The 27,459-nt window shown below is 61.1% G+C and overlaps 1 protein-coding gene across 1 annotated transcript in view; it reads right to left on the bottom strand.

Annotated features, from left to right (window-relative positions):
* The window catches only part of COL22A1 (collagen type XXII alpha 1 chain), a 156,673-nt gene that overhangs the window by 77,734 nt on the left and 51,480 nt on the right, over positions 1–27,459 (bottom strand). Inside the window, exons 12-22 of the mRNA XM_016164294.2 lie at positions 24,932–24,970; positions 16,709–16,762; positions 15,673–15,717; positions 15,413–15,466; positions 13,596–13,640; positions 9,383–9,436; positions 7,641–7,685; positions 5,185–5,229; positions 4,890–4,919; positions 4,529–4,582; positions 545–598 (exon numbers count right to left, since the gene is read on the bottom strand). Of these exons, the coding sequence (XP_016019780.2) occupies positions 545–598; positions 4,529–4,582; positions 4,890–4,919; positions 5,185–5,229; positions 7,641–7,685; positions 9,383–9,436; positions 13,596–13,640; positions 15,413–15,466; positions 15,673–15,717; positions 16,709–16,762; positions 24,932–24,970 (519 nt within the window). The remainder of the gene's footprint in view (positions 1–544; positions 599–4,528; positions 4,583–4,889; positions 4,920–5,184; positions 5,230–7,640; positions 7,686–9,382; positions 9,437–13,595; positions 13,641–15,412; positions 15,467–15,672; positions 15,718–16,708; positions 16,763–24,931; positions 24,971–27,459) is intronic.

A 27,459-nucleotide genomic window follows, 5' to 3' on the forward strand; every position in this document is an offset into this window, starting at 1 on the left:
CACATTGACACATTCAGAGACACGATTATGTGGTAACGTCCGGGATTGCTTCACACTAACCCGGGGCGGGCGGAGGCGGGCGCTGGCGTAAATTACACCACTGGCCGATGACTTGATGCGTGATGAGACAACCCTGGGGTGCGTGGGGGTTCGCCTCACTATTCTTCATACTTATATTTGTGTTTAATTTTTTTATATTAACACGAACTTCCAGGTGCTCTGGCTTCACCTCCTGTTGGCTGCTCGCGGGCTCCAGCCACGAGGTCTCTGCTCTAACACGTGCGGCGTGCAGCTGCCCAGGGCCCCGGCTGGCGCTGCTTCCGCTGCCTGCCAGACGCCCCCCGAGCCACCAGTGTGGGCAAGGCCCTCCCCCCCAGGGCCTGCGCAGACATGGGAGGTCCTCAGCCATGTGTGATGAACTAAATCTAACCTTCTGACCTATTCACTTCCAGCTCACAAGGCTGGCATCGCCTCCTCTGTCTGGGCTGCTCAAACGGGGCTGGTGTGGGTGAGCGGGGGATGAGGCAGGAAGGAGCTCACTTACCCGGAGACCTTGCACCCCGGGAGGTCCGCCCTCGCCCTCTGGACCCATCGGACCCTGGAGGAGGGAGAGGAAGGAAAAACAGACAATGGTAAGCGCACAGGGTTCAACACCACAGGTCACGCTTTGTCCCCTCCCTCTCGCTGGACAGGAAAGTCCCACCCACCCCGCGGGGAAACCAGAAGTCGCAAACCTCTAAAGCTTTAAACCACGTGCACCAATCTGACTGCGTCAAGCGTGTGTGACAACCAAGACGCAGGCAACGCCGTCCACACTTCAGAGTGCGAGAAGGATCAAAGCCCTGCATTCGCGCTTTGCGTGAAGTGTGCCCAAAAGCGGCGTCCGGAAGCCAAGCGTCTTAGGCCTGGGCCCGGCGCTCTTTCCCCCATCATCTTGCTGTTTCGGCAAAACCCGCCGGAGTTAACAAAATATGGCAGTCTGGACAAATAAATACAATCATCTAAGGAAGATCCGCTTCGATTGAGCAATGAACATCGACTGGCACAGGAAGAGGTCCTGCTGACCTAATTCAAGTCTCGCCCCTAAACCCCTAACCACGTATCTGCGGCATGACCTCAGACAAGTCCTTTGGCGTCCTTGAGCCTCAGCTGGCTCATCCCCGCAGTGAGGATAACATGTTATACCTACCCACCGAGTGGCTAGGTATAACACGAGTGAGGACCGTGAAGAATGGATACGAAAGCCCTGATGCGGCACCCGCACCTCCTGACGGCACCCTGATGTATACGCCTAGTGCGAGTGGGCAAACGGAACCCTCGGCTCTGGCAGCGATTCCGCCGCCCACTTTCCGGGTGAATCTTGGCCAGGGGCTCCCTCTCTGCAGTTCGATGTCCTCATTTCCACAAAAAATTGTCATCATACAAATAGCTGCTATTGCCAAATTTTGCATAACTAATAAGTGACTGCATTTGGATCCAAGGTCTGTCCTCTTAATGACATCATGGAGACGGATACGCGAGTGGACAATCCGCACTGAAGGTTTAAATCCCCCTTCCTCACAAGGGTCCCTCTGCTGGGCTCAGGGCACATAGCAGGGAGGTCCTCCCAGAAGTGAGTTTTCTTTAAGCCTCAAGAAACGCCTTGCACTTGATCTGGCCAGCTGGTCCTTCTTTATTACGCTCCCCCAGACATCGATAAAACTGCGGGTCCTGGGGAGAGGATGGGAGAGGTGGGCCTCCCAGAGAGCCCCAGCATGCGGATGTGGACGGCTGCACACTGCTTCCAGGCCCAGAATGGGAGACGCTTCCCTTCTGCAGGATTGCTGAACATGAGCTTAAAATTTTCCACTCTCGACAGAAGTCACTGAAGCCAGCTCCACAATCTCATTCAATCCAATGAATATTTAGGGAGAAGCTGTTCTGTGCAAGGCCCTGGGCTGGGTGCTGCTAGGGACTCAAATAAGACAGGCACGGCAGCTGATACCGGTGCTGGGTTAATGAGAGTACTGTGTCATGCATCAGCTCGTCGAAGCCGCGCAGCACATTTATGGAGGAGATCACGAAGGTGACAATGACAGTGATAATGGTGATGATAATGACAGTGATAATGATGATGCTAATGACAGTGATGATGGTGAGGATGATAGTGGTGATGATGATGATGATGATGGTGATGGTGATGGTGATGGTGATGATGGTGATGGTGGTGATGATGGTGATGATGGTGATGGTGATGGTGGTGATGATGATGATGATGATGATGGCGGTGATGATGATGATGGTGATGGTGATGATGATGGTGATGGTGATGGTGGTGATGATGGTGATGATGGTGATGGTGGTGATGGTGGTGATGGTGACGATGGGTCCCAAGTAAGTAGTGGAGCGAAAGAGGAGCAGAGAGATTAAGAAACGTCATCAAAACCACAAAGCTGCTTGGCGGCAGAACTGGGACGTGGAACCAGAGGTCCAGGCTCCTAATTCCAAGCGCCCTTCACGGCCGGATCGTGCCTTATGAGATCGCACTGCAGCCGGGTCCCACTCTGCTGACCCCCCTGAAAACCTGCTGCGGGGCCCCTCCCCCGCAAGCAGCAAGCGGTAACCTCCCACCATGTGATGCACTCTTCGGTCTAGAGACGCGAGAGGTGTTGGCCGTGGCCTTAGGAAACTTGAAGTCCTGGCCTCTCATCACTGTTCCTTCCTCCTTTGGGCAGGGGGTTCGGGTAGGCTGCTGGGGCTTTTAAATACTTCCACGGGAATTGCAGCAGCAGCAGCAGCAGCAGCAGCAGGCATCGTACCAAATCCCATCCGAGCAAGGGCATCCAGCCCGCAGGACCTCTTCAGCACCCTGGACAGCTCCACCAGGCAGTAGGGGTGAGACATTCTGGTGTTTGAATGTCCTCAGGGTTGGGGACCTTCTCTTTGCCCCCCACTATGGGCTATGGGAATGACATGCACAGAGAATCTTCATTATCATCTAAAGACTCCAAGGTTCGCTCCCAAATCATTTTTTTCACACCTCCTTCATTAAACCGAGATTATCAGTCCGTTTGTTTTTGTTTCTATATCACCAGCCTTAATTTTTTTTGCTTTATGTAAAACCGAGGTGGCCACAAATGTTAGAGGTTTCTTCCTTCTCTCCCTCCCTCATTTGTCATAATAAAATCTGCATTTATGAGGAGGACCGCCCATTATTTCATCCCAGATCTCAGGCTGAAAGGTCGAGGAGGCTGCCTTAGGATTGAGCTGGGCTCAGCACTACGGCTTCTCGATCCTTAGAGGGAGCCATGAAGCACACCCCGGGGGAGGACCGCTGCTCTGCACGCTCGGGGCTGGAGAGAGCGCAGGCTGGCCGGATCCGGACCCAGAGCTCAGCGCTGCTGCTTACCAGCTGCGGGACTGTGCAGGGCGCTCGACGCCTCTGCGCCGATATCTTCGTTGGCAAAACAAGAAAACAACACTTTCACCCCTGTAGACTTAACGTGCGCATATCTGCGTATAAAACATGCTAGAGAAATTTGGCATTGGCCAATTATAATCTGAACTACATATGCACACATGCATGGATGCATACATGCTAAAATCGAGAGCATACTCCTTTACTGCGTTATCCACTTTAATTCTAACAAGTTGGAACGACGGTGGAGAACTCTGGAAACTGAGCCTCAGGAGGGTAAGTAACACATCTAAGGGTGCAGAGACGGAAGGCAGTTTTTCTAACCCAAACTCTTTGATGTGACGTTGCTCTGATTATACTGGAATTAAACATCTCCTACGTTTCCTCCAGCTTTACCCCAGCAAAACCATTCACATGTACCCTAACGAGGAATGGGTCTTGACGGGATCATGTAAATCTGACCTAGGGACGCTTCGAAATAAGAACTGCATTACTTCTGTCACCTGAACCCCGTAGCTGGGAAGAGGGAGCCCCATGGCGCCAGGAAGAGCTAAGCCACCGGCCCACGGAGCTTGCCGTGTTATTAATTATCCTTAGCGTCTGAAGTCACATCACAAAGTGATCACAGAGTCCCTTTGAATGGCCTCCTCCCCAATGGCTATTCGCACACCATTAATTCGGAACAGAGGCAGAAACCGAAGGCTGATGAGTTCCAAGCCCCTGCAAAGCCCTGTCAGTCCGGAACGTGGGAAAAGCCGATGAGCACTGGGTGGGATTCAACTGGCGGCGAAGTGTCTAACATTCTGAGTCCATTTGTCTGAAAGAAAACCGAAACGCCAGCCTGGACCCCAGGACCCCGGGCGCGGCCTGCCCGGGACAGCGGGGTCTGAAGGCAGGCCGCTGGGAACCAGCTCCGGGTCCACGCTTGGAGCTGAACTTCACGGCCCGTGGCCGGTAATTTCATTCTCCAAAGCTCAGTTTCCTCCTGTGCAAGATGTGCCGACACCGTGGCCTGTCACCCGGGGTGACGGAACGGGCTTCCGAAACAACGCGGTGCTCAGTGACAGGAAGGACCATTATCTCCCAGACCCAGAGGTGCTCAGAGCAGACGGGCTGGGGCGGGGGACTTACCGGAGCTCCCGGGGGCCCAGGGGGGCCCTGGTGACCTCGTGGTCCCGGAGCTCCCTGGTAACACAAACCAAACACGCGTTAGCTGCGACTCCCCTTCCGTGTAACCAGGCCACCGCTGGGGGCCCTCCTCCCCCTCCCCCTCCCCCGCACACCGCGGTCCTCTGCTGACTCAGCATTCACTTCCCAAGCTCCCGCCAGGGACCAGAGGTACAGGTGGGCATCTGCTCTCCTTGGCCCATCTCTGAAAGGCTCCACGTGAGCTCGACAAGCAGCTTGGAGCCCGTGGCCGTGGCCGTGGCCGTGACCTTCACCTCCGCCACCACCTCCCACCCCGCAGTGGGGAGGCCCGCGTCCATCTCACCTGCTCGCCCTTCAGGCCCTCCCTCTGCACCTGCGGGACAAACCAGGTGTTAGCGAAGGCGGTGGCATTTTCTCAGTAATCGATCTCTCTCGGCTCCATGAAGGGCATTCGCACGGTACGCTCGCAACTCCTGACTTTGCTCTGATTTTCCCCGTTTTCATTGTTGAAAGCCTCGTATCCGACTTCTTTTGTCAGAAGTCTCTGCCTTATTCTTAGAGGCAGGAGCTCTTTTATCTCCCCAACTGTTAACGGTCTGCGAGTCCCTGGTTCCAACCGCCGGAGCCGCGCCACTTACCACGGAGCCCGGCACCCCGGGCGGTCCTGCAGGCCCCGCGTCGCCCTGCGTGGAGATGACAAGCATTTCAACAGAGTGCGTGTTCCGCCCCATTCTTCCACTGTCCCCCGCCCTCGGAGGCTCTCGCCTCTTCGCGCCAGCCCACGGGGCCACCCCCTTTGCTGCGCTCAGCCACGGGTGCTGGCATCGTGCCTGGCCTCACTCCCTTCTTGCGACAGTCACGAATATTTTGTGTCTAGTTCTTATCTCGCCATCGAGACGGGAGGAGACTGGTCCTGCCCTCCGAGCACGTCCGGTCCAGAGCCTGGATCTGGTGGGGCTGCCATGGCCGCTTCTGTGCCCGAGAACGGCCCTCGGGCCCCTCCTCAGCGTGCACCTGGCCGTCCCGGGCGCTGCGCCGGACGTACCAGGAACGACGGGGACACGGCGAGGCAGTGAGGCCCTCCCGCCAGGGCCACAGCACGCAGGGTCAGCGTCCAACAAACGTGCGTCAAGTAAGCACGCACACGAGCTCCGCGGCGGCTCCCAGCCATTTCCGACAGGCCGCGATACGCGAGCCTCGTCCGCATGCCCCTCTCCACCGCCCCCGGGTCGCCTGGCCAAGGGCGACGGGCCATGCCAGCCCCTCTCGGGCGGTGAGCGACATCCGGGTTCTGCACAGGGCGTGTCTGCCAGCCGGGGCAACAGAAAGGTCTCCACCGCTAGTACTGCGCTGACCTATAGCCACAACGAGGACACTCCCTGAGGCCGGCGTCCCCAGCACGGCTTGAGGGCGTAACTTCTAGTTTTCGCGGGGGGCCGGCTTGAGAAGCATGGGGCGCATTCACGGACCACGACTGACCGACTAGCCTGGCGGAGAACGAGCGCATCGCCGAATGAACTCGAAAGCGTCCACCACGCTGCGGAGCGTGGGTCGGCGCCACGGTTCCAGTGACGTTCTCGAACTGCGCGGCAGCTGAGACGCCTCAGGGTGCCCCCCGGAGGACAGAATGAGCCGACAGGCATCCCGCCGCCTGAGATCACCGGTGCCCGACTACTCCAATGAGCACCCCAAACGATCCCACGACCCGTGGCCTTGTCTCCCCACTCCTGCAGCATTCATCATCATCAGCAGTAACTCGGCTCAAACGGTAGGGGCCCCCAAAAATCTACAAACAGGTGGAAGTTTAGAATTTATAATAATCTCCCATACACACACACACAGGCACGCACGCGCTCACAGGCCGTAGCAGGAGAGAGTCACCACCAGATCCAAACCTCAATGGTCCTTCCCTCTGAGCAACGTGAAATAAACTACTTCTTTTAGGATTTCGCATCCCATCGGGGAACTGCTAGAATATATCAGAATCCTGACGCCAGGGTCATGTAACAACGTAAACCTCAACTCTAAAAGTACTCGGAGAACAACGAGCTCAGCTGCGGCCTGAGTGAGCAGGAAGGACGCGGACATGTCCACCGCCAGCCCTCGCCGCGGGGCTTTCAGCCTGTGACCCTGTTTGTGTATGCCGTGTGCCCTGTTTCTGAGGAGTCAGGGCGGCCCTTTCCTCTTCCTTTATTTTTGGAACACGCTGGGAGCTGGTCCGAGGCGGCCTGCGACCTTCGCCTGGGCTCTGCAGTGTGACGCTGAGCAGACTGACGCGCCTGGGCCACGGCCGCCCTGACCCAGCCGGGCTCCGCCTGCTCTCGCCGGCCTCTCCCGGCTAGTCCCAAACCCGCCTCTGGTGTCTCGAAGGGCCTGACCCAGACTCTGGAAGACAGCCCTTCTCTCGTCCTCGAACGCAGGCTGCACCGCGTCTCCCTGCTCACCGCAATGCGGGGCATGTCACACCTGCTACGTGCCCGCTGCCCGAATGCTCAGGAAGATTGCTAGGTGCCCATTCACCTGTATAGGCCTCACGACGTGCCAAGAATTACGACCTGCGGTTTACTCAGCTGAGATGCAGAGATTCTAAGCAGCGCGTCGACTGAGTTAAGTCTCACCACTTCTAAAATGGAGGACGAGTGTGACAAGAAATACTATTTTGCTTATGAAAGATGTAGTACATTTTCAGAACTATTATTCCAGTAAAAAAAAATTTTTTTAATGTTGCAGAGGAGAGAAGAGGAGAAAAAGGAAAAAAGTTTGTAAGATTGTTTTGGGCACTCATTCCTACCCTGCCTTAGTCCAAAAAGCAATTATGTATCATAATATTTTAATGTGGCTGGATATAATACAATAGAGATTTTTTGTTTATTAAATGGATTTTTATTCCTGAAAGTAGAGAAAAGTTTAAATACCAGAAATCGCGTGTTAGCTGTGGACCTGCTGCCCGACTCACCGCCTCTGTCTGCTCTTGTTTCCCAGAACTGCCCCCGCCCACCCCGGCCCCCGTGGGTCCCACTTTGTTCGGGTGGGCAGCTCACACGCCTGCCTGCCCGGAGCCCGGGACCACCTCCCGCCCGAGGGCCCGGCTTACCTTCTCTCCCTGCGGTCCTGCCGGGCCAGGAGGGCCAGGCGTCCCCTGGAGGAAGGAGAGGTGACCGTCAGCGGCAGTGAGCGCAGAAGAAAGAGGTGGAGGGGAAGCACCTTTCCCCGGACAGCACGGTCCCAGCAGACCAGACTCCCTGCACTGCGCCTACTGCTGGAACGTTCTAGGCCGACCCAATACCATGTCGCCGGGTAGACCCCTCAACTCGCGCTGCTACTGCAGCATGGAGAGCACACTCTGAGCAAGCACAGGACCTTTTCCTGAGGGTCAAGAGGCAGAAATCTAGCAGCAAGGGCTGTTTGGGCCCAGGGCTCACAGTGTGGAGCCTCGGGGCACTGGGCACGGGGAAGCGAGGCGGACCCAGCAGCCACCCCACAGTCGTGGAGATGAGGAAGCATCCGGAAGGCGGCCCCGCAGCACTGAGGAGCGAGTTTGCAGGAATTCGCCCCAGGGTGTAATTAGAGATGCACAGGAAGATGCTCGGGCAGGCATCAAGCCTCCTTCTTGCGACCAACGGCGGAGATCGGCGCAGAACCTCAGCGTCCGTGACATGGGCAGGTCCTCGGACCCCCCAGCCCCTCCCCGTGCCCCCCCCACCCCGGAGCCTCTGCCGCCCGCGGGCGCCTCGTGTGCCACCGCCACCCTCCCTGACCCCGCCTCCGCCGTCACCACGTGGCGGCGCCCAGGGGGAGGAGCCGGCCGGGCACACGGGGGGCGCGCGGGGGGCGCTTGGTGAAGACCTTTAAGCAGTGAGGACACATGACGTCTCGGCCACACCACGGGGCGCCGCGCCCTTGGCGAGCGTTCGAGGAAACGGCCCCACGCGTCCGACAGGGCGTCGGGGGACGGGGCCGAGACAAAACTAAAGGCATGATTCCGATTTGTCGGGGGACAAGCAGCGTGAGTCGAGGTATTCCAGGTGACGAGATTGGCTATAATTTTAATTCATCGATATAGTATGTCAAACTACATTTACTCTAATAAAGTTATGGATCGAATATGATTAACTTATTTTTCTTTAAGCTAACAATACAAACGTACTAGCTGGCTGATACACTGATGTGCTAAATTATATTATACAAGTATTTTCCTAACTTCAAGCTGATGTATGCTTTTAGGTTTTACCTAGTTTTAACCAATTAACCATTTAAGTACTTTCTAATAGTTTAAACTCGTTAACCACCATCCCCACCCCGTCCGCCAGCCGCGGAGGGCTGTCTCCCAGGACAAACCAAGGAAGCAAGTTGTCAGCTTCCCGCTTATCCTGCAAAGACGATGGCGTCTATACAAGTCAGCGATGCGTTCCCCCACACGTCCCATGCTGTCCTTCGTTTAACGATGTGTGTGAGGGAGCCCACGGCAGGAGCTCCCTGTTCTCCCTCCACCCGGTCCTCACTGAGTGAGGGGCCCGTGGGTTGGGGGCAGCCTTCTACTCTCGTGGCCATGGCTGCAGTGAAGACATCACTCTGAACCTGCGCACGCTGACCACAGCCTTGATACTCATGGTCCCACGTCCCATCACCGAGTTAGGATGCACGGAGCGCGCCGTGTTCCCTGGGACCTCTCCCTCCCGTCTGGTGCCGGAAGAGCCCACGTGACACCGTAAGCTGGGGCTGGAGCCTCCGGCCGAGCAGGACAGAACGGAGGCCCCCGGGCCCGGCAGAGCCCGTGCCAGGCCCCAGCCGTCCTGCTCCGACAATACTCGGCCCTCCCGCTCGCACTCCGCCTACCTGCTCTCCAGCCTCTCCGCGCTTCCCGGGGAATCCATCCAGGCCTCGCTCCCCCTGGCAAGAGAAGGAAATGAAGCAGTAAAGAACAGAGGGCCAGGCCCGCGGTCGCCGTCATCAAAAGGCAAGGCAGGCAGAGGCCCGCAGCGTCTGACCGTGCTCGGCCCCTCCACCAGGCACCTGTGGGAATAGGACAGCCGTGCACACACGCACATGTGCGCACACACACACACGCACGCACACATGAGCACGCGCACACACACGCGCGCACACACGCACAGGCATGCAATCCCAACCCAGAGTTTGAGTGTGTTTTGAATTTTGCTTCTATTTCTCTGACTTTATCGAGTGTTATCTCGGCCTGGTATTTCAAGTCGGCGCGTTAGGATGTCGTCTGTCTTTGAACGATGGATTCCTGGTCCTCTGCTCGTTTTTGCTATGCTGGGCGTGGGCCGCCTTCCCGCGCACGTCGAGTCCACTCACTGCAGCCCGCCTCTGGTGGCCGCAGGCTAAGGCCGCATTTCCCGACAGCCGGGGGGGGGGGGCTTCGGCAGGTGTTCTGGGTACGGACGCTCCGCGCCGTCGGGGATCACTGGCCGCCTGCGGGAGCTTCTTTCTTGGTCTCGGTCTCAGGGCAAGAACTGCCGCTTCCACTGGCCGTTCCAGCAGCGATCGGGGAGGAGCTGCCAAGTCAGCTGCTACGTGCACGGCCGCAGTCACCGCCGACGACGGGGGGTGTCCCAGCACCACCCGCACTCCGCCGCTCGGTTCGTAGTTTCCCCCGTCCTACTCTAAACTGAATCACACCCACCCTCCGTCCTCCCGAAATGGCTTACAAACACTAGAACGATGACGTGCATTTGATTTGAAGCACCACTGCGCAGAATCCTTTTTTAAAAAGTCTTCCCGTCACACGAGCCTTGGGGGAGCAGAGGGCAGCCGCGCGCGTTCTCCGCCCGCCGGTCTGCGATGGAGCAGGGACTGAAGTCGAGGCCCCCGGCTTCCCGTCCGGAGCTCTGCGCCTTGCAGCAGGCCAGCCTCCTAGACGCCACCTGGGACGCGGCGCTCCCCGGGGGCCCAGCAAAGGAAAACGCATCACGCGCTCTTAGCTCATAATTTCACAAGTCTGACCCGTCGGCGGGTGGAGGGCTTGCACTCGCGTTTCCAAAGCAGGGGAGACCGAGCGAAGACTCCTCCCAACTGCCACTCGGCACAGCCGCCGGGTGCATGGCGAGGGCCCGGCCGGACGTGGTGGTGGCAACCCGCATCGCTGGGCAGCACACGCGAGCAGGGCCGGGGGGCAGGGGCGGGGGGTGGCGCAGCTGGGCTGCCGGCGGGTGCGGGTTTTCGTCAGCAGGGTGACGAGAGGGAGCGAGGGAAGCTGGGGGCGGCACAGGCAGAAGGCAAAAGAAGACAGTCCGAGCAGCAGGGAGCCTGCCTGGAACGTCTCCGGAGGCCCGGCGGGGACACCGGGGGGGGGGGCACAATGGGGAACAACTGAGTCAGGGGTCAGCTAGACAGTGCGCATCCCGCCGGAAGGCCTGATGCTCATTTCTGCTGGGTTTCGTTACCACTGCACTGACCACACTACCACAGAGGACAGGGACTGGACAGCTGGCCGCCGGCCTGGTTTCTGGCACAGACTGGCTGGCAGCGGAGCCCTCGGGGGTGGACAGGGGCAGGAAGCTGTGGTCGGCCCCTGAGCGCAGACTCAAACCCTGCTCCCCCCACTCTCAAGCTTTGCAACCCTGGACCAAGCACTCGGCACCTCTGTGGCTCAGTTTCCCGCCTACGAGCGGGCACGACGTTTGCCTTACGGAGCCGCTGGGAGGATGGAGCGGGCGAACACGCCAGGACTACCTGGAACGGAGCCTGGCGTGTGCGGGGCACGCGCCAGAGCTGGGTAAACGAAACGGGCTGGGGGCAGAGCAACGAGCCACGTGAGCGAGGAGCCAGGGGCCGGGAGGCCCGAGCCCTGACCCCGGCCCCGCCACGGCCGAGAGCCTCGACCTCTGTGGGATTCGGTGTCCTCTTTGGGTCGAAATAACGAAGGACAAAAAGAAGAGAAAGGGCAGCCGCACCACGGGAACGAGGGCTCCTCCCGACTCCCGCACCCCTCCCCTGACAGGGCCGCCTGCGGGTGCAGATAAAGGACACCGGGCCTCGTCCGCGGCACCCTCTGGCACCCGCTGCAGAGACGGGCACCGGCTTGCTTAAAACTCATGCCAATCCGGTGACAGGTCGCCCCGGTTTCATCTAAGGACCCCGAGTCTCAGACCTCGCCCTGGGCCACACAGCCCGGAGGAGGAAGACGGGGCGCCAGGCCCAATCCCCCAGCCAGGTCCACTGGCTGCAGTTCTGCGTCTCGGACAGCAGAGGGAGCGCGCGCCCCACTCACAGCAGAAACGCCCAAGCCGGTGTCTGTCCTCTGGGCTGCGGGGTCGTGAGAATCCTGAACTCTGGGTGCTCACATCACACAGAGGCGTGGACTGTGTCCTCCACCGGCGCTGGCTCCGAGGGGTCTTCCAGATGGAGGCGTGACCGTGCCTCTGCGCTCGTGCCCCCGGGGCTGGCGGGCAACTCTGCCCCCACTCCAGGCCACGCGGACTGAGGGCGACGGTCTCGCTGGCCGCTCTGCAGAACGCAGAGCTGGGGCCGGTGTGGGCAGACGGACGGGTTCCGGCCCCTCCGATGCTGAACCGTCAGGGGGTGCCTACCAGGGGCCGCGTCCTCTATTTGCTTTCGCAGCGAATGGATCCTCAGAGCCACCTCCCGGGACGGCTCATGGTACATCTAAATGCCACACAGGGACACAGGGTCCGAGAGGCGAGGCGCCGGCGTAAGGTCCCAGAGCGGGACCAGGCGGCGCCATGGTGAGACGCTCATTCTGCTGGTTCCAAACCCGGCGCTCCTGCTGTGTTACCAGGGCCGCCCGCCCTGTGCCGCCCTAACCCCGAGCCAGGGCGGGACCCCGCGAGCATGCCTGAGTGTCACATCCATCCAGAGCTGTCCCAGGAGCACCGTTCTCCAGACAGAGCAGGGCCGCACGTCCACTTTGCCTCCGTAGTGAGGGGACTCTTCTCTTTGTGACTAACTTGATCCGCCTTATGACTGGCCCACAGTCCCAAGATCAGGAGTCCCTGGACGGTCCACTCGGGCCTCGCTGACCCAGCACCAGGATGTCCTAGCGCCTAGAACCTCCAGGCCTTGCTGTGCCCACAGAGGCACCTGCTGGAAAGTGCCCGGAGCAAGGGCTGCCGCCCGCCTCACGGAGAAGGCCCTCCCACGCGGGCGTCGGGCAGCGGCCTCAGTGACGGACGGGTGGCAGCTCTCTCCGGCCCAGCTCCAGCTCCAGCGCCATGCCGGGCAAGGCCGGGCAGCTGGACGGGTCTGTTGCGAGGGGAGATGCAAACTTCCTTCTTGCTGATATAAGACATCAGACAGGTGTGCGAGGAAATAGACTGTGTTAAGGACCCATCGGAAACAAAGCCGGAGAGGAGCCTGGAGGATCACGCGGTCCAGGCTCCGCGCGTGACAGACAGGCAAGTGGAGGCGCAGAGAAGGGGCTGGGGGTGCTCAGTCACCCAGAACGTTAGCGCCAGCGTTGGGGGCGGCCAAGGCCGAGCTGGGGGGCCCGAGCCGCGCCTCTGCCTCCGCCTGGCCGGCTCCCGCCCCCCTCTCTGGCTGTCTGTCCGTCTGTCTCCGTCTGTCTGTCTCCGTCTCTCCAGCTCTGCATCGCTCCACCCGCCTCATCCGAGCTCTCGCCCTCCAGACGCATGGCGCTTGCCGCCTAGCTCTGGGCTAAGGGCTTCGCAAACATTAACGCAGCTCCTCCTCGCAGCAGCCTATGTAAGACACGGTTGTCTCTCCTGCCGCTGAGGAAATCCGAGACCCCGAGATTAAACCGCTCTCCAAAAGCCACCCTGCCCGCAGAGCCCACCCCGGGCTCAGACGCAGGCAGGCTGGCTGCAGGAGCCTGCGTCAGGCTCCCCCAGCCTCACGATGCTGCCGCCTGGGAGACGGAGGGGCACTGGCCCGGCACCCTCTCCCGGACCTCGCCTGGAGGAGCAGATGCACGGGCACACACCCATGCGTGTGCGCGCACACGTACACGTACATACAAGCACACACACGCATGCACAGAGCATGGTCCCAGGCGCCCTCTGCCTCTTTCCTATAGAAAGCTGCGTTAGTGACTGAAGCCAACAGTAAATACCTTTTCTCCTCGGGCTCCCCTGTCCCCTCGTTCTCCTTGAAGGCCCTGGGGGAGAGGAGCAGGTTAGTAACCATGTTGCTCCCCGGCTTCTCGGCCCCAGAAGTCTGAGGCTGCAGACAGGCCTCCCCACCCCAGGCAGGCTCGCTGCTCCCGGCAGCCTCTCTCTCCCTGGGAACCAGATCGCCAAGCTAGGCCCCCGGCAGGGTGACAGGTGAGGTCTGGGGCCTGGCTTCCGGGCCTGGATTACCCGGAGCCACCTGGTTATAGACTGGAACACACCCTGGTCCCTGAATTTGGCCAGCCGAGGGCAGGGATGTGCCGTCCGAGCTGGTGCCCACTGCCACCCAGAGCCTGCACCTCCAGGACCGGCCCTGGGACCTGAGACCCTGGGCCCCTTTAAGCCACCTTCCCCCTTCCCCCCGGGAGAGGGTCCCGGCCTGTCCTGCACGGGCCCCCAGCAGCCACAGGAGCCCGCTCTGAGCAGGCTCCACATGGGCTTCTCCGGCCGCGGGGTCTGAAACACACCCGCTGCCCCCGCCCCGCCCACAGCTGCTCTCTGCCCTCTACCCCCGGGTTACTCGTCTCCGCACTCAGCCCCGGGACAGCTCCTGCCCCCCCCCAGCGGAATGCGAGCCCCCGGAGGGCGGCTCCTGCGTTCCTTCAACACCGTGTCCTCGGCGCCTGACGCCTGGTGTCCACAGACACCTGTCACGAGGAGACGTGACTCAGCGAGCGAATGGATCCCTCGCTGCCCGCGCTGAAGCGCAGAGACCGAAGGGCGTGCGAGCACCCCTCTGCGGGGCGTGGGAGCACCCCTCCAAAGGGCGTGTGAGCGCCCCTCCACAGGGCCGGGCAGCTGCTGGGCCGGGCTGAGCTGGGGACGCCCCGCCTCTCCCCGGGCAGGGCGCGCAGGCCGGGGGTACACGCCGGCTCGGCACACGGCCCTGCCGGAGGGGCTGACGACGCTCGCATGATTCTGAGAACCCCCACGTGGCCCCCTCCCTGCCCTCTCCTTTCCTGACATCGTGTGGAGAAGACATTACAGAGAGCAGGGTGGCCCGCCCCCGCTTGTTGATTCTGGGAACAATACAGACATCTCTGGTGCCCGGAGGGGAGGGACCAGGCCGAGCCATAGGCAGTCGTCCCAGAGGGCAGACAGTGTGCGGGCCGCCCGGGCCCGTGGAGGGAGATGGACCTGCAGGCTGTTTTAATTCTGTCCAAATATTCTGGCCACACACACGGAGATCAGAGGCCTTGAATGCCCTGAGGCCGCGCAGGCTGCCTCCTTTGAGAACGGCGATGACTCGGCTCCAACCCTTCTTAACGGGAACCAAGTACAGGATGACACCCAAGGAGCCCCTTTGCTCCTCATGCCCCATCTCCATCTGTCCTTCATTCATGGGGCGCACGGTCACTGCGTCCATCATGTGTCTGGCACTGTTTCTGAGGCCGGGGACAAATAAAGGCACCACTCCCTCTCAGAGCGGTGAGCTAGACGGCCTGGCAAAATGGCTTCCTGAGGTCAGAAACGCCTGGGGTGCGGGTGGATACGCCTACTCTTGGGCTCCACCCAAACCCAATGCTTCGCCGTCTGGGAATGGGGCCCCGGGGATGTGCATGTGAACTTGGTCCCCAGGAGGTTCTTAGGCACCTCAACGTTCAAGCATTTCTGGTCTAAGAAGAGAGAGACAACATTTCACTGCCATTGGCAGCAGGTCCTCTGCGAGCATTTGCGGGAGGGGGCCCTGTCGGAGAGCCTGGGTCCCCGTCCCCGGAGGAGCGGACGGAGCCCCCGCCACACCAGCGCCCTTACTTACAGGAGCTCCGACGTGGCCGGGAGGTCCGGGAGGTCCAGGGGGTCCTTGCGGTCCCTGCAGAGGTGTGTGCGCAGAGAGGTGAGGACAGGGAGAGGAGGCGGACGGAGGCGACGCCCTCCGCACTGCCCGGGACCAGGTCCTCTGCCCCACGCCACCTGCCGCCAGCGGTGCGCAGGGCGTCTCGCGGAGCCCCCGCCCCCCCCCCCGCGCCCTAAGTGGTCTTTCGTCAAGACCTGTCTGCGGCTCCAAGTGACACTTACCCGCATGCCCACCTCACCAGGCAGCCCCGGGTCTCCAGGCTCCCCCTGCACACAAAGCAGCACGTGGTCAGAACCAGGGGGACAGAGGCCCCGCCACACCGGCAACCCAAAGCCTCTGGGCGCACCACCATTCCTGGAACTCAGCACCCGTCACAGATGCCACGCGGGTGGCCGCTACGGGACCCCCCGGCTGCCATCAGGGCCTCCATGAGCAAAGGCGCTGACTGTAGCCGAGTGCGGTCACCCCGCCCCGCCTGGCTCCGGTGCCGAGGGTAACAGACCGCATCCAGCAGGACAGGGCAGAGCGTGGTGGCGGGAGGGCCGGGGTGGGCCCTCTTGACCGAGAGGCGTCGGCCGCCTGGACGGGAGCTGGGGGGTCTGGAGATGCGTGGAACGCCCCTTTCTCTCCTAGCCCTCCCCCGCACCCGACCTCCTGTCCTGGAGCCTACAGGCTGCGGGCGAGGGAGGCTCCCCCGAGCCAGGCTCCCCTCTGAGGCCTGCTCGGATGTGGCTCCACATCTCAAAAAGGCAGAGGCGGGGTGCCCGACATCCCCAGGGTTCTTGACGGGATGGCAGACTGACCGGGCTCAGGTCGCCCCTGACTGGGTTTCTGCACAGGCGGAGGGGGTGCTGACAGGCAGGCGGCTGGCCGGCCGCGCAGGGCACGGGGTTCTGCTCAGGCCCCACCCAAGGTCTCTAACTAGGAACTGGGGTCTTGGGCGAATCCCTCACCTCGGACGTGGACGTGACTCCAGGTCTGAGCACTGGGGACAACGAGCCCTCCCGGGCAGAACTGCTTGTCAACTATGAGAAAACTGCTCCCAGGGACACCTGCCAAGGCCTGGTGGCAGCAGCTGCTGCCGGTGCGGTCCTAGCTCCTAGGCTAACCCCCGGGGCCTGGGAAGATGCTGGTACAAATGAGCCCCGGCTCAGGCCCGGCCCTGGCGAAGGCCGCCCCACCGGAGGACGGGGGCTCTGGCCAGGGGGGTCCCGGACCCGGTGCCGCCCGAAGAAAGGGTGGCGGGAGCAGACGTACCCGCATGCCTTTGCTGCCGTCTCTGCCGGGGGGGCCGGGCAGGCCCAGGGAACCCTAGAAGAGAGCGGGGGTCAGCGCAGGGTGCGGACGACGCTGGAGACTGTCTCCCGGAACGCTGGCGCGGCGCGGCCAGTGCCAGGCGGGGCCGTGCCCGACTCGGCTACCCAGAGGGTGGTCCGCCACGGGCCACCCGAGGCTCTGGGGGTCGCACGCGCCGTCTCGGGGGGCGGGGAGCTCTGACCCTGCGCGGCTGCTGGCCGCCCCGTGAGGCGAGACCGCGCTGACGCGGAGGGCGTGGAAGACGCCGTCCGGCACGCTCAACGCCTGCGAGTGCTTTTTACAGACGCAGCTCACTCGCGCGCGTCGGCTCACCGCGTCTGGGCAGCAGCCCTGCGAGGCGACTACGGCACAGTCGCCAGCTTACGGACGAGGGAGGCGAGGGTCCCGGGGGCGGAGGAAGTGCCACACGTCACTCAGCGGCAGAGGGCTGAGCGGGGCCGCGCCCAGCCATCTGTGTCTACGGTCCGCGCCCTCGGCCTCCCCTGTGCGCCCGGGACAGCTGTCCAGCAGCCCAGCATTTGCCCTCCCCATAAATGCTCTCACCCTCCCGTGTGCAGACCAGTCCACTAGACAGGCGAGCGCCTGAGCGTCAGACGGAGCTGCAGCAAGTGCAGACCCGGCCTGGGGCGGCGAGATCCTGTGAACACAGAGCGGCTCCGACGCGTCCTTCAGCACCACGGACAGGGGCGGCGGCGCCCCCACCCTCGCTCGCAGCCTCAGCTGTCTGCCAGCAACCTCCAAGGCTATCTGAGGGCGCAGCGCAGCTAAACTTATTTCCCCCTAAACCCTCTAATTATTGTAAAAATAGAAGGCCCTCAACCACAGTCATCCAACTCGATAACCGTGAATAATGCGCATTAACGCACGGGCTAAGAATAGGAGATGGGGGTGCCGACTGGGCCAGCCGTGAGCACAGAGAAAGGGGCCCGCAGCTAGAGGCGAAGGACACAAACAGCCCTCAGAAGCTACACACACACACACACACACACGCGCGCGCGCGCGCGCACACACACACACAATTTGTATTCTGTGACTCAGACGCTCTACAGTGCAGCCTCCACGCAGAATAAGGTGGTTCCCACAGAGGCATGGTTCCTGAAGGTCGACGGTTCTCGGACATGAGCATCCTTTCCAGTGAAGGGCAGGAAGCTAGCCTTGACCACTGGTGCTTAAGGGTCTAGAGTCAGACAGACAGACAGACAGACACGGCCTCTGCCCTTCGCCCCCGCCCGTTCTGTGACCTCGGACAAGCCCCCAGACTCCCGGAAGGGCTGCAGGAGGCTGACGCACATGTCTAGAGGTTCGTGACAAGCTGACGGCATCATTCTTTCCACTGCGCGGCACCTTCTTCGAGACAAAGTCACTACCCCGTTCCGGACTAAGATCACCCGGTGCTTGCCACTGAATTCTGATGGCTGACATTGCGGATGCCCCCACCCTATCCCATCAGAAAGAACTGGAAAAATGAAAGTGTGCCCGCGTCACCTTGCTGTGACATCCTGCGCCTACACTAGAGACCCCCGACGTGCAGAAGCAGCCTATGGCCCCTGCAGACCCTCCTTGGCCCCTGCTCTGGAGACGAGGCGCCAGGGAGAATGGCCGCCTGGAGCGGAGCCCTCCCTTCACTCTCTGGCCACCCCTGCAGCCCACGGCCACCCCCGCGAAACCCTCTTATCTCACAGCTTCCAACACGACCCCTCTATGAAAGGCGCCAAAGAAGAGCGAGCGCGGTGGGCGGGGGGCGGGGGGCAGGCCCTGCGCGCTCGCCCCGTGGACCGCACGAAGCGATGCCTGTCATGCTGGGTCTGCGGCAGCGTCACCGCGACAGCAGATCGGACCGGCAGCAGAACCCCAGGCACTGCGGTGGCCACTTCGCAGGGACATGGTGGCGCGCTCGGCCGGGGGCCGAGCAGGATGGCCACTCCTGGTGCCCCCAGCTCCGCTCGACGAGCTACGCGGTGGCCGGTGATTGTTTCCTAGACTCATCATCGGCCCGTAGCCCCGCCCACCTTTACTCTCAGGTGCGATGGCTAAATTAATCACGCTCCAGAGTGTATGACCCTCATTCCGCTGTGTCTGTCTCTCCAGTCCTCTAGGCCGGCCCCAGATGGGTCGTAGGTCTGATTTTGAACAAGCCGGAGCTCATAAACGACTTCATCCTCCTCCGGCTTCTTGAAATGAAAACATCGATGTGCGTGTGTGAGTGAGCGTCTTCCCAAGTCTCAGCGGCCTTCTCCACGAAATGCAGATAACGATGCCACCTGCATCATTCCACCTGCACTCCTGGGAGGAGTGAGCGAGGAGGTGCCCACGGAACCAGCCGCTCCGCGTCTGATGCCGCGAAGGCCTGAGTCAGAGGCGTCCCTAAGACTTTCAAAGGCAGAGGGGATGGTGGAGGAGGAGGAAGCGAGGGCGGGGAAATAGGGTCATCCAGAGCGCCTGGGGGACACACACCCCGAATCCACAGGGGGAGGCTCCCACAGGCCCTGTCACGGCAGATGGAGGTGCGCGCCAAACACGTGGGACTTTGTCTGCCAAGGGACGCGGGGCGGCTGAGCAGCGACTGCGGGATCATCGGACAACGGCAGCATTTTCAAATCGGACACAAATTCACATGTGCTTTTACGTTTCAGGTGGGACGGTGTGGTTAAGCCAAAGGGAGACATTTGGAGCTGAGAAATTCCAGGCCCCCTGACCCTTGACAGCAGTCACGTTTGGGCAGGTGGGTTTCCAGCGCCCCCCGCAAGCCGGGTGCCTTCCCTGAGAGGTTGATGCTTTATGACCGACAGCCCTGAGGACGAGCCTGCTCTGACCGACCTCCAGTCCTCGGAGAACAGAAAGCACCTGGCTCCCCGGGGCTTGGAATAAACATGTGCAGAATCGTCCTCACTCAGACCTGGAGGCCACAGTGACGGCCACGAACCTGGCTTCCTGACAGCCCTCCTCAAGTTCATCACGGCGGCCTCGGCCTCTCTTTCCGAGGTTTTCCCATCAGCACCTTATGTATTTAGCTTCGTGGGGAGCCGACCCGCAGCGACCCTCCTGCACAACGACTTCGGCACCCCCAGTGCCGGCACGCAGCTCCGGCAGTGCCCTCAGGACTCTCGGGCAAAGTCTGAGAAGCCAGCGCCCTGGGAAGCCCAGGCGGCCTTGGCTGTCTGTCCCTTTCGCCAAGCTTTTCCCCGTCAGGTTTATGGTCCCACTAAAAACTGAAGAAAACCATAAAAGACAAGGAACCGACGCTCGTGTGACCTAAAATCTGTCTGTCACCCAGTCAACCAACCCAGAAAATTCCGCTGAGTTTCTCGTATTCGCTCACATATTTTTTCTGGTACAGCGAGCGCTCTGTGAAATCTGAGCACAAAATCCATACGAAGTTTTATTTATTGCCGTGTGGATTTCTGTGAAAATGCTTAAGAGAGGGTTTTTTGGTGGTTGTTTTGGGGTTATTTCCCCTCCTCTAGAAAGTGCTGAATAAATAGCTGCTGACCTAATCACAGCTCCCTGGGACACTGTGCCCCAGTTTCAGCCCGTCGGTCGCAAGGACCCTCGCTGTCCGCAGGGTGTCACCCAGGCCCGACGAGGGACCATAAAGTCCTCTCCCCGCTCCGTCCTATGACCCCACGCCACCTCCGTGCCCTGGTCCGGGCCAGCCCCTGACCGAAGGCCCCCACTTGCATGTCACCAACCCCAGCTGTAACATTAGCACTGCTTTCTGTACCGGAGCCCTTACAGACCCCGGCTTCGGTGATCTTGACTCTGCTCAGCAATGTCACTTACGAGGATCCCTTTCAGGCCCAACTTCTGAGAGGCACCTTCGCCCTGCACCACCTTGTCTCATCGCATGTCAGCAGAACAGCAGGGCCTTCCGGGTGCTCACCCACCCGGCCTTGGGGGCCCTGTCTGCAGACGCCCAGCGAAACGGCCATGTCCGCTTGGCCTGACGTAACTTAGGGAACGTGCCTGAACTGACCATCGTGCCTGGGGACTCCGGGGCCCAGAGAGCTTGGACCTGACTCTGGCCAGCGCGTCTCAAGTAAGCGCTCCTCAGGTGCTTGTAAAGAGCAGTCTCCTTGTGGCCGTCTCGTTTCTGTGCTGTCTTGCCCTGCGCGAGCTGTGCTTGTGGGGACCCCGAGGCACCTTCTGGCTTCATTTCCTTCGCGCCCCCAGCAGCACAGCACCAAGCGCCCCAGGAAACTCCCGAGGTGCTTTGCTGGCGTGACTGCTGCCTGCTCCTCCGCGCCCGGCACCGCGCGGCCTGGGCTGGGTCTCCCGCCAGCGTCATTGCCCTCTGCGCTGCACCAGCGCAGGGGACAGAGGTGGCGGAACCTAATCCGCTCGAGGAACAGGCAGGAGACGCGCACTCGTGAAAGGCGGCCGCGGGCCCAGGGGCCAGAATGCGCACGCACGTCCCCTCCACTGACCGGCGGGCGAGCCCCTGGCAGGGAGCCAGCCCGGGGCTAGAGCTGCGGACCCCCCACGCTCCCCCGAAAACGCCACCTATCAGAGAAACACGTGTCGCTCATACAAACTGTGAGCAACAGCTTCTGGCAGAAAAAGCAAAGGAATGAAGACAAGGGACAGTTTTTTGCGTGCACCTACCACGTGACAGGGACCAAGCCGGGCGCTTTGACAGGCATCACCAGCCCCCGGTCATCCCCACAGCGGCACCAGGGGCAGGCGTCCACGGCCCCCCGGTGCAGGTGCGCAAGCCAACGCCCAGGGACAGGAGCCGGGGGCCCAGCCCCCGCACCGCCGGGACCGCCCAGGCCTGCCCGACCCCAACCTGCGTTCCTTCCACCACCTGCGCCACATTCGAGCACAAATCCAAGGCTCCCTTTGCCCTCCCTCCTTCCTTCTGGACGCCAGGAAAGGAGGCGAACCCCAGAGCTGCCGGCAGAGAGCACCCCGAGGCCACGTGGGCAGGACCTGCCGCGCAAACCTGGAGCAGACGCTCTGGCTTCCCGACACCAGAGGGCACTGTGGGTCCGGGACAGGGGCCTGCAGCAGCTGCGGGGTTCCTCCCCTGTGGGCTCTGTTCCCCCAGAGCAAGCCAGACCCATGGGTGCCCCACAGGGTGCCCCTGACACTGCGCGCTTGGGCCTTTGTCGTCACTGCTGCTGTTTCTAAATCTCTTTCTACCCGCGGGGCTCGCGGTCCAGCTACATCAGTGGACGGTGTCTCCCTGTGCCCACGCGAGCCGCCCTATGCCTGCGCCTGACTGCGCTTGCTAGTCCTCTCCCCGTGGGAGAGCCAAGGGCGCGAGGTGCAGGGAGGCCACCCCCGCCGTGCCCCGCTGCCCCGCATGCTCCACACCGGCCCAGGGCGGTGGCTGCACGCCCCCCTCCCCGCCACCGAGACGGGGCCGAGGACCGCGACAGAGCAGCCAGCCAGCAGCGCCGCCGGGGACCGGGGGCCGCTGTGCCAGGCACTGTGCCAACCCTGCCTCTGAACCCTCCCGCCACCCCGTGTGGAAGGAGCCACTGCTGTCCACCCCACCCCCTGCAGCCCCGGGACTCCTGCAGGAAAGGAAACCGAGGCTCAGAGCAGCCCGAGGACAGACGGCCGACATGGCGTGGAGCCCAGACGCGGCGCTGGCTCTGCCCCGCGCGGCCCGGGGCCCTCCGGCGAGTCGAGCTGCTTCTCGGCCCCGAGCGGGGGAAGCCGCAGCCCATCCGCCCGGCCCCTCGTGCAGCGGGCGTTTACTCGATGCCAGCTGTCTCCCGGACACCCTGAAGGAGGACCCATCCCTCCCTGTCTCGCCCTCCGTGCCCCCAGCACCAGGGCCGTGGGCAGCTACGTGGGGGCACCCCTGAAAGGCTACGCCCCCTTTTCCCAGCCCGACTTCATGTGAACTAAAACACTTGCCCCGAGGACACTGCGGTGAACGTGGGCGGGAGGGGAGCAGAGCGCGGCCAGCTTCAGAAACGAGGGGCAGAGGCAGGCCAGGAAGCCAGTGCCCCACAGCGGTCTCGGGCATTTGCTGGGGGTCCCCGGGGGGGGGCTGCAATGGGGTCCAGCAGAGCCAGGAGGCTGAGGCCTCCCGCGGTTTTCCAGCCACGTGACCCCGAGCCTCGGTTTCCTCCGCCGCTGGGGAAGGGGGGTGATTCGATCGCCTCCCCAGCTCTCGTTCGTTTGAGCAGCAGCCGGGGACTGTGTTTCCGCGCCATCTCACTGCATGACCTTCGGCAGGTCACTCGACCTCTGAGTACTGCGTGACCTTCGGCAGGTCACCCGACCTCTGAGTTCTGTCCTCGTCTGAGAAGCGCTGAGCCGTGACCAGACATACAACACAGGGTGTGCCCTGCGCGGTGCCTGAGAGTGCACCATCGCACCTCCAAAAACGCGGAAACGCACAGCCGGAACAGAGCAGGCTGATGCCTGGTGCCTGAGGCCACGGGGCCCCGGCCTGTCTGACCCCCTAGCCTCCACCCCGGCACTCTGCATTCCTCTGAAGAGACTGTGCTAGCAAGAAAGCCAGTTTGCTCAGGCCTGCCCACGCGTCTTTGTCACCAGCAGCCTCTCCCGTCTTAGGACCCTACTGGCCCCCCTGACCCACCTGGCCTCGCCTCATCCTTGGGGGGAAGGCAGAAGCCCCGTTGGGGTGAGCGCTCAGGCCGGGCGCTCAGGACCACACTCAGAGCTGCGCCTGCAAGGGCCGGTATGCGTCATCTCAGCCCGCCCCCTCGCTTTACACGAGAGGAAGCAGAGGCTCAGAGAGGGGGTGACTCACCCCGAATCACACAGCCAGTTTGTGGCAGGATCTAGAGTCAGACTGCTAAAAATGCTCAGCTGCAGAGAATGTCAACCGAGGACAGAGCCGAAAGGGCCAGAGCCTCGTGGGCTGGCCCGTCCGCCCCTCCAGCACTGATGTGTAAGGGGGGGCCCCCGGGCGTAACTGTGACCCTGCGGCTTCAGGGCCCGAATGTGGTGTCACAGGGGGAGCCTCGGGGCACTGGAGAGGGGCCTCCAGGCGTCAGGAGAGTCAGGCTACCCGGCCGGAGCTCGGCAGAATGCAGGGGACTGAGATGCACCTGCTGCTCCCGCCTGGCGACACCGCCACGTTGGTCAGAGGACAGGCTGGCCCCAGGCGCGCACACTGCTCCTGCCCGGCCAGCACTGCCCACACCGTGGTCTTGCTCACAGGCTGCTCTGAATGCAACAGGCACGGAGCTGTGCGCGCCCCTGACTTACCTCCTGAGAGTAAGTCTGGACGCAGAGCACCGGGCACCTACGCGGAGAGACCGGCGGGCCACGTGACAGCTCTGCTCCCTCCGCGACGGGACCGGGGGTGCCTCGCGCACACTGCCAGCCTCATGCAGGGGGCTGCCGCGTGCACCCCCTCGGCAGTGACGCCCTCCCAGGGTCGAGAGCAGCGCAGGCTGAGCCTGCCAGCGTGGACGCCAGCGCGGTCAACCGCGTAAACGCGCGTGACCGAGCCCGGTGGCTGCCTCTGCCGGGAAACGGGAGCTGTGTGTTCCAGAGCCAGCGTGACCAGGCAATGGCATCTTCAGTGACCCTGCTTTTTATCTGTCCTTGTAGGTGCACGCCCTGAGAAATCTCATCTCCGGAAGGAACCCCTGTGCCCAGCTCTGCCGAGCTTGTGCGCACTACGATGGAGGCAAAGAAGGGCCACTAACCCGGTCTGGGGGGCGCTCAGGGGCCCGTCTCATCCAGTGCCACACGTGGCTCTCATCACGCTCCCTTTAAACTTCTCCGACAATCTCCGACTACCCCCAAACTCCTCTGGAACCTGCCACGGCGACACCCTCTGCTCGCCCGCCCACGCACAGACCCTCTGCTGCCCTCCCTCCGCGGCAAACGCCTCGATACTGAACGCCGTGTGTGCGCAGGGCCCCGAAGTGCTTCTGCAGCTCTGCCCCATCCCCGGGAGCACCCCACAGCAGCTCCGCTCAGAGCACCGTGACCCACGGCCACCCTGCATGACACGCCCTGCCCCCACACGGTGCGCCCGGCCCTCCACTGTGCCAGGAAGCCCTGGCCCCTATACACACGTCACCCGCCCAGGATGGGGGACGATGTGCACGGGGCGCTGGCCCTCAGCCCAGGCCCCCCGTGCGCTCCCCCCACACCCAGGGCCTCGGCCTGCTCCGCAGCCCCCGCCGCAGCCCCCGGGGGCGTGTGATGGAGGGGGACGCTCACCTGTTCGCCCTTCTCTCCTTGGAAGAAAGGTCCTTGGCCCTAGAAAAGGGAAGCAGAAGGCAAAGGTGACGTCGAGGCCCACGGCACGGCGCGTCGGCAGGGCCGTCCGAGGCCCTCGATGAGGACGGCGGCCCCGATTCAGTCCTGGTGCTGCCTCGTTTGACTTCTCCAACTCAATAGGACGGCGCTATAATTTATCTTCATATCGGCTCAACTGAGACACAGTGCACAGGCCACGTAATCCACCTACCTGGAGCGTGGGAGTCAGTGGTTTTTAGTGTATTTACGGGGCCGTGCAACAATCACCGTGATCGACTTCGGGACACTTTCGTCGTCTTGAAAAAGACTCTATACCCACTGCGGTTTCTGCACACGCCCCCCCCCCCCCGACGCCCTGCCCCAGGCAAACACTAAGCCGTTTCCTGTCTCTATAGATTTGCCTGTTCCAGACACTGCGTACGGCCCGGGTCGGCGGCGGGGGGCGGGGGGCTGCGACTCGCTCCGCGGCCAGTGCTCTCGGCAGAGCGCTCTCCGGGTTCACCCGCGGTGCAGCGTGTGTCAGCCCCTCACTTTGCCACATTGTCACTGCATCATCACTGCATGCACAAACACGCTTTGTTTATTCATTCATCACGGGACGTGTGTTTGCACTGTCTACATTTTAGTTTTTATGAACGAAAATGCTGCCGCGAACGTTTGTGCACGAGTTTTTGTATGAACGTGTTTTCACTGCTTTTCGACGCCTACCGAGGGGAGGCACTGCCGAGCCCTATGGCGACTCTGTTTAACCTCTCGGGCACGGGCAGGCTGATTTGCAAAGCGGCGGCACCGCTGGACGCCGGCAACGGACGAGGGCCCCGGCTGCCCCGTGCCCGCCTGTCCCGGCCGCCCCTGAAAGTCGGGCGCCAACGTCCCTGACCGCTGCCGCCAAGCCATCCCTTAGCCCTTTCCGCCCCGTCGGGGGTTGCTTCGTGTGTTGGGGGGCTCCGTTTTTAGGTGCACGTATAACTGCATGTATCTGTGAAGGACTCACACGTTCCTCATTATAAAATGCCCTTCTTTATGTCTATTAATTTTCTGTTTGTTTCGAAGTCTATTTGGTCTGATGTTGGTATAGTCACTCCAATTTTTTGTTTTCTGTTTTCAGAGTATGTAGTTTTCATCCTTCACTTTCAACTTCTTTCCATCTTTCTATCTGATGCGTCTCCTGTAGACACAGTTCGATTGGATCTTTTTTTACACCCAATCTGAAAATCTCATTGTAACTGGCCTCTGCGCAACATTGTTATTCATAGAGTCACGTTACGTCCACCCTTTTACTCTCTGTTTTCTAGGTCCTTTGGTCTCTTTTTGTTGTTCCTTTGTTCCTCCTTTACTGCTCTTTTTTTACATTACTTTCTAGTGCAACATTTTAACCCTTTAATGACGTTTTCACTACGTATTTTCGGAATTACTTTCTTCGAGGCGGCTCCGGGGCTCCCCACGCGCATCTCGCCGTATCGGGATCTACGTCAGGTCTGTCCTGACTCACTTCCAGGGAGATTTACGAACTCACTCCTACTCAGCTCGGTCCGCTCCTCCTCCCCTTTCACGCTATCATGGCGACACGGATGTGCCGAACACCCACTAACACCCTGTCGCGATTACCACTTGGAACGTGCCACCCCACTGCACTCCGGCCTCGGTTATTTCTGATGATAATCTGAGAAGTTAGCCGATCATCCTCCCGGGGTTTCCTTACACACGGTGAGTCGGTTTTTCCCTCGCTGCTTTCAAATTTTCCTGTCTTTTAGGATTTTTATTGTTTTTGGGGGGTGGATCTCTTTGCGTTTATCTTGACCGGAGTTCGTGGAGCTTCTGGAATTTGCAGATTACTGATTTTCTTCGCGTCCGGGCCGTCTTTAGCCTTAGGTCCCGTTCACGCCTCCTGCCCCGTCCTCCCCGCCCCTTCTGGAATCCCATCGTGTGCACGTCGGTGCAAGGCAGGAGCTGGCACACTTCTCTGAGGCTCTGTTCATTTTCCTTCGTTGTTTTTCCTCCTCGAACTTGAGATCACATAATCCCCACTGATCCATCTTCAAGGATGCTGGCTCTTCAGCCAGCACCAAATCTACCGTTGAGACTCTCCAGTGACTTTCGTCTCAGTGATTATTTTAAACTCCAGAATTTCCATTGGGTTCTTTTAACACATTCTCTCTCCTCATTTGTCTTCTGTACACGATGAGGCACTGCCCCGATACCTTCCTTTACTTCTTCAGGAATGGTTTGTAGTTCTCTGAACGTACTTCTAATGGCCACTTGGAGGGCTTTGCCTACTGGATGTGACACCTGTGCCCTCACGGTGCCTGTTGCCTGGCCTCTCTCCTTCCCGTGAAGATGGGCGTTTCACCTCACCAAGTGGGTACTAGGTTTAAATGAGCCCGAAACCTGTAAAGCATGCCACAGAGAGCCGGGCACATAGTAGGTGCTGTCAGCATGTGACAGAGCCAGGCACCGAGTAGGTGCTGTTAAATGCCGGCAGCTTTTTT

Source organism: Rousettus aegyptiacus, unplaced genomic scaffold (genome assembly GCF_014176215.1).
Source record: "Rousettus aegyptiacus isolate mRouAeg1 unplaced genomic scaffold, mRouAeg1.p scaffold_m13_p_15, whole genome shotgun sequence".
Lineage (NCBI taxonomy): Eukaryota > Metazoa > Chordata > Mammalia > Chiroptera > Pteropodidae > Rousettus > Rousettus aegyptiacus.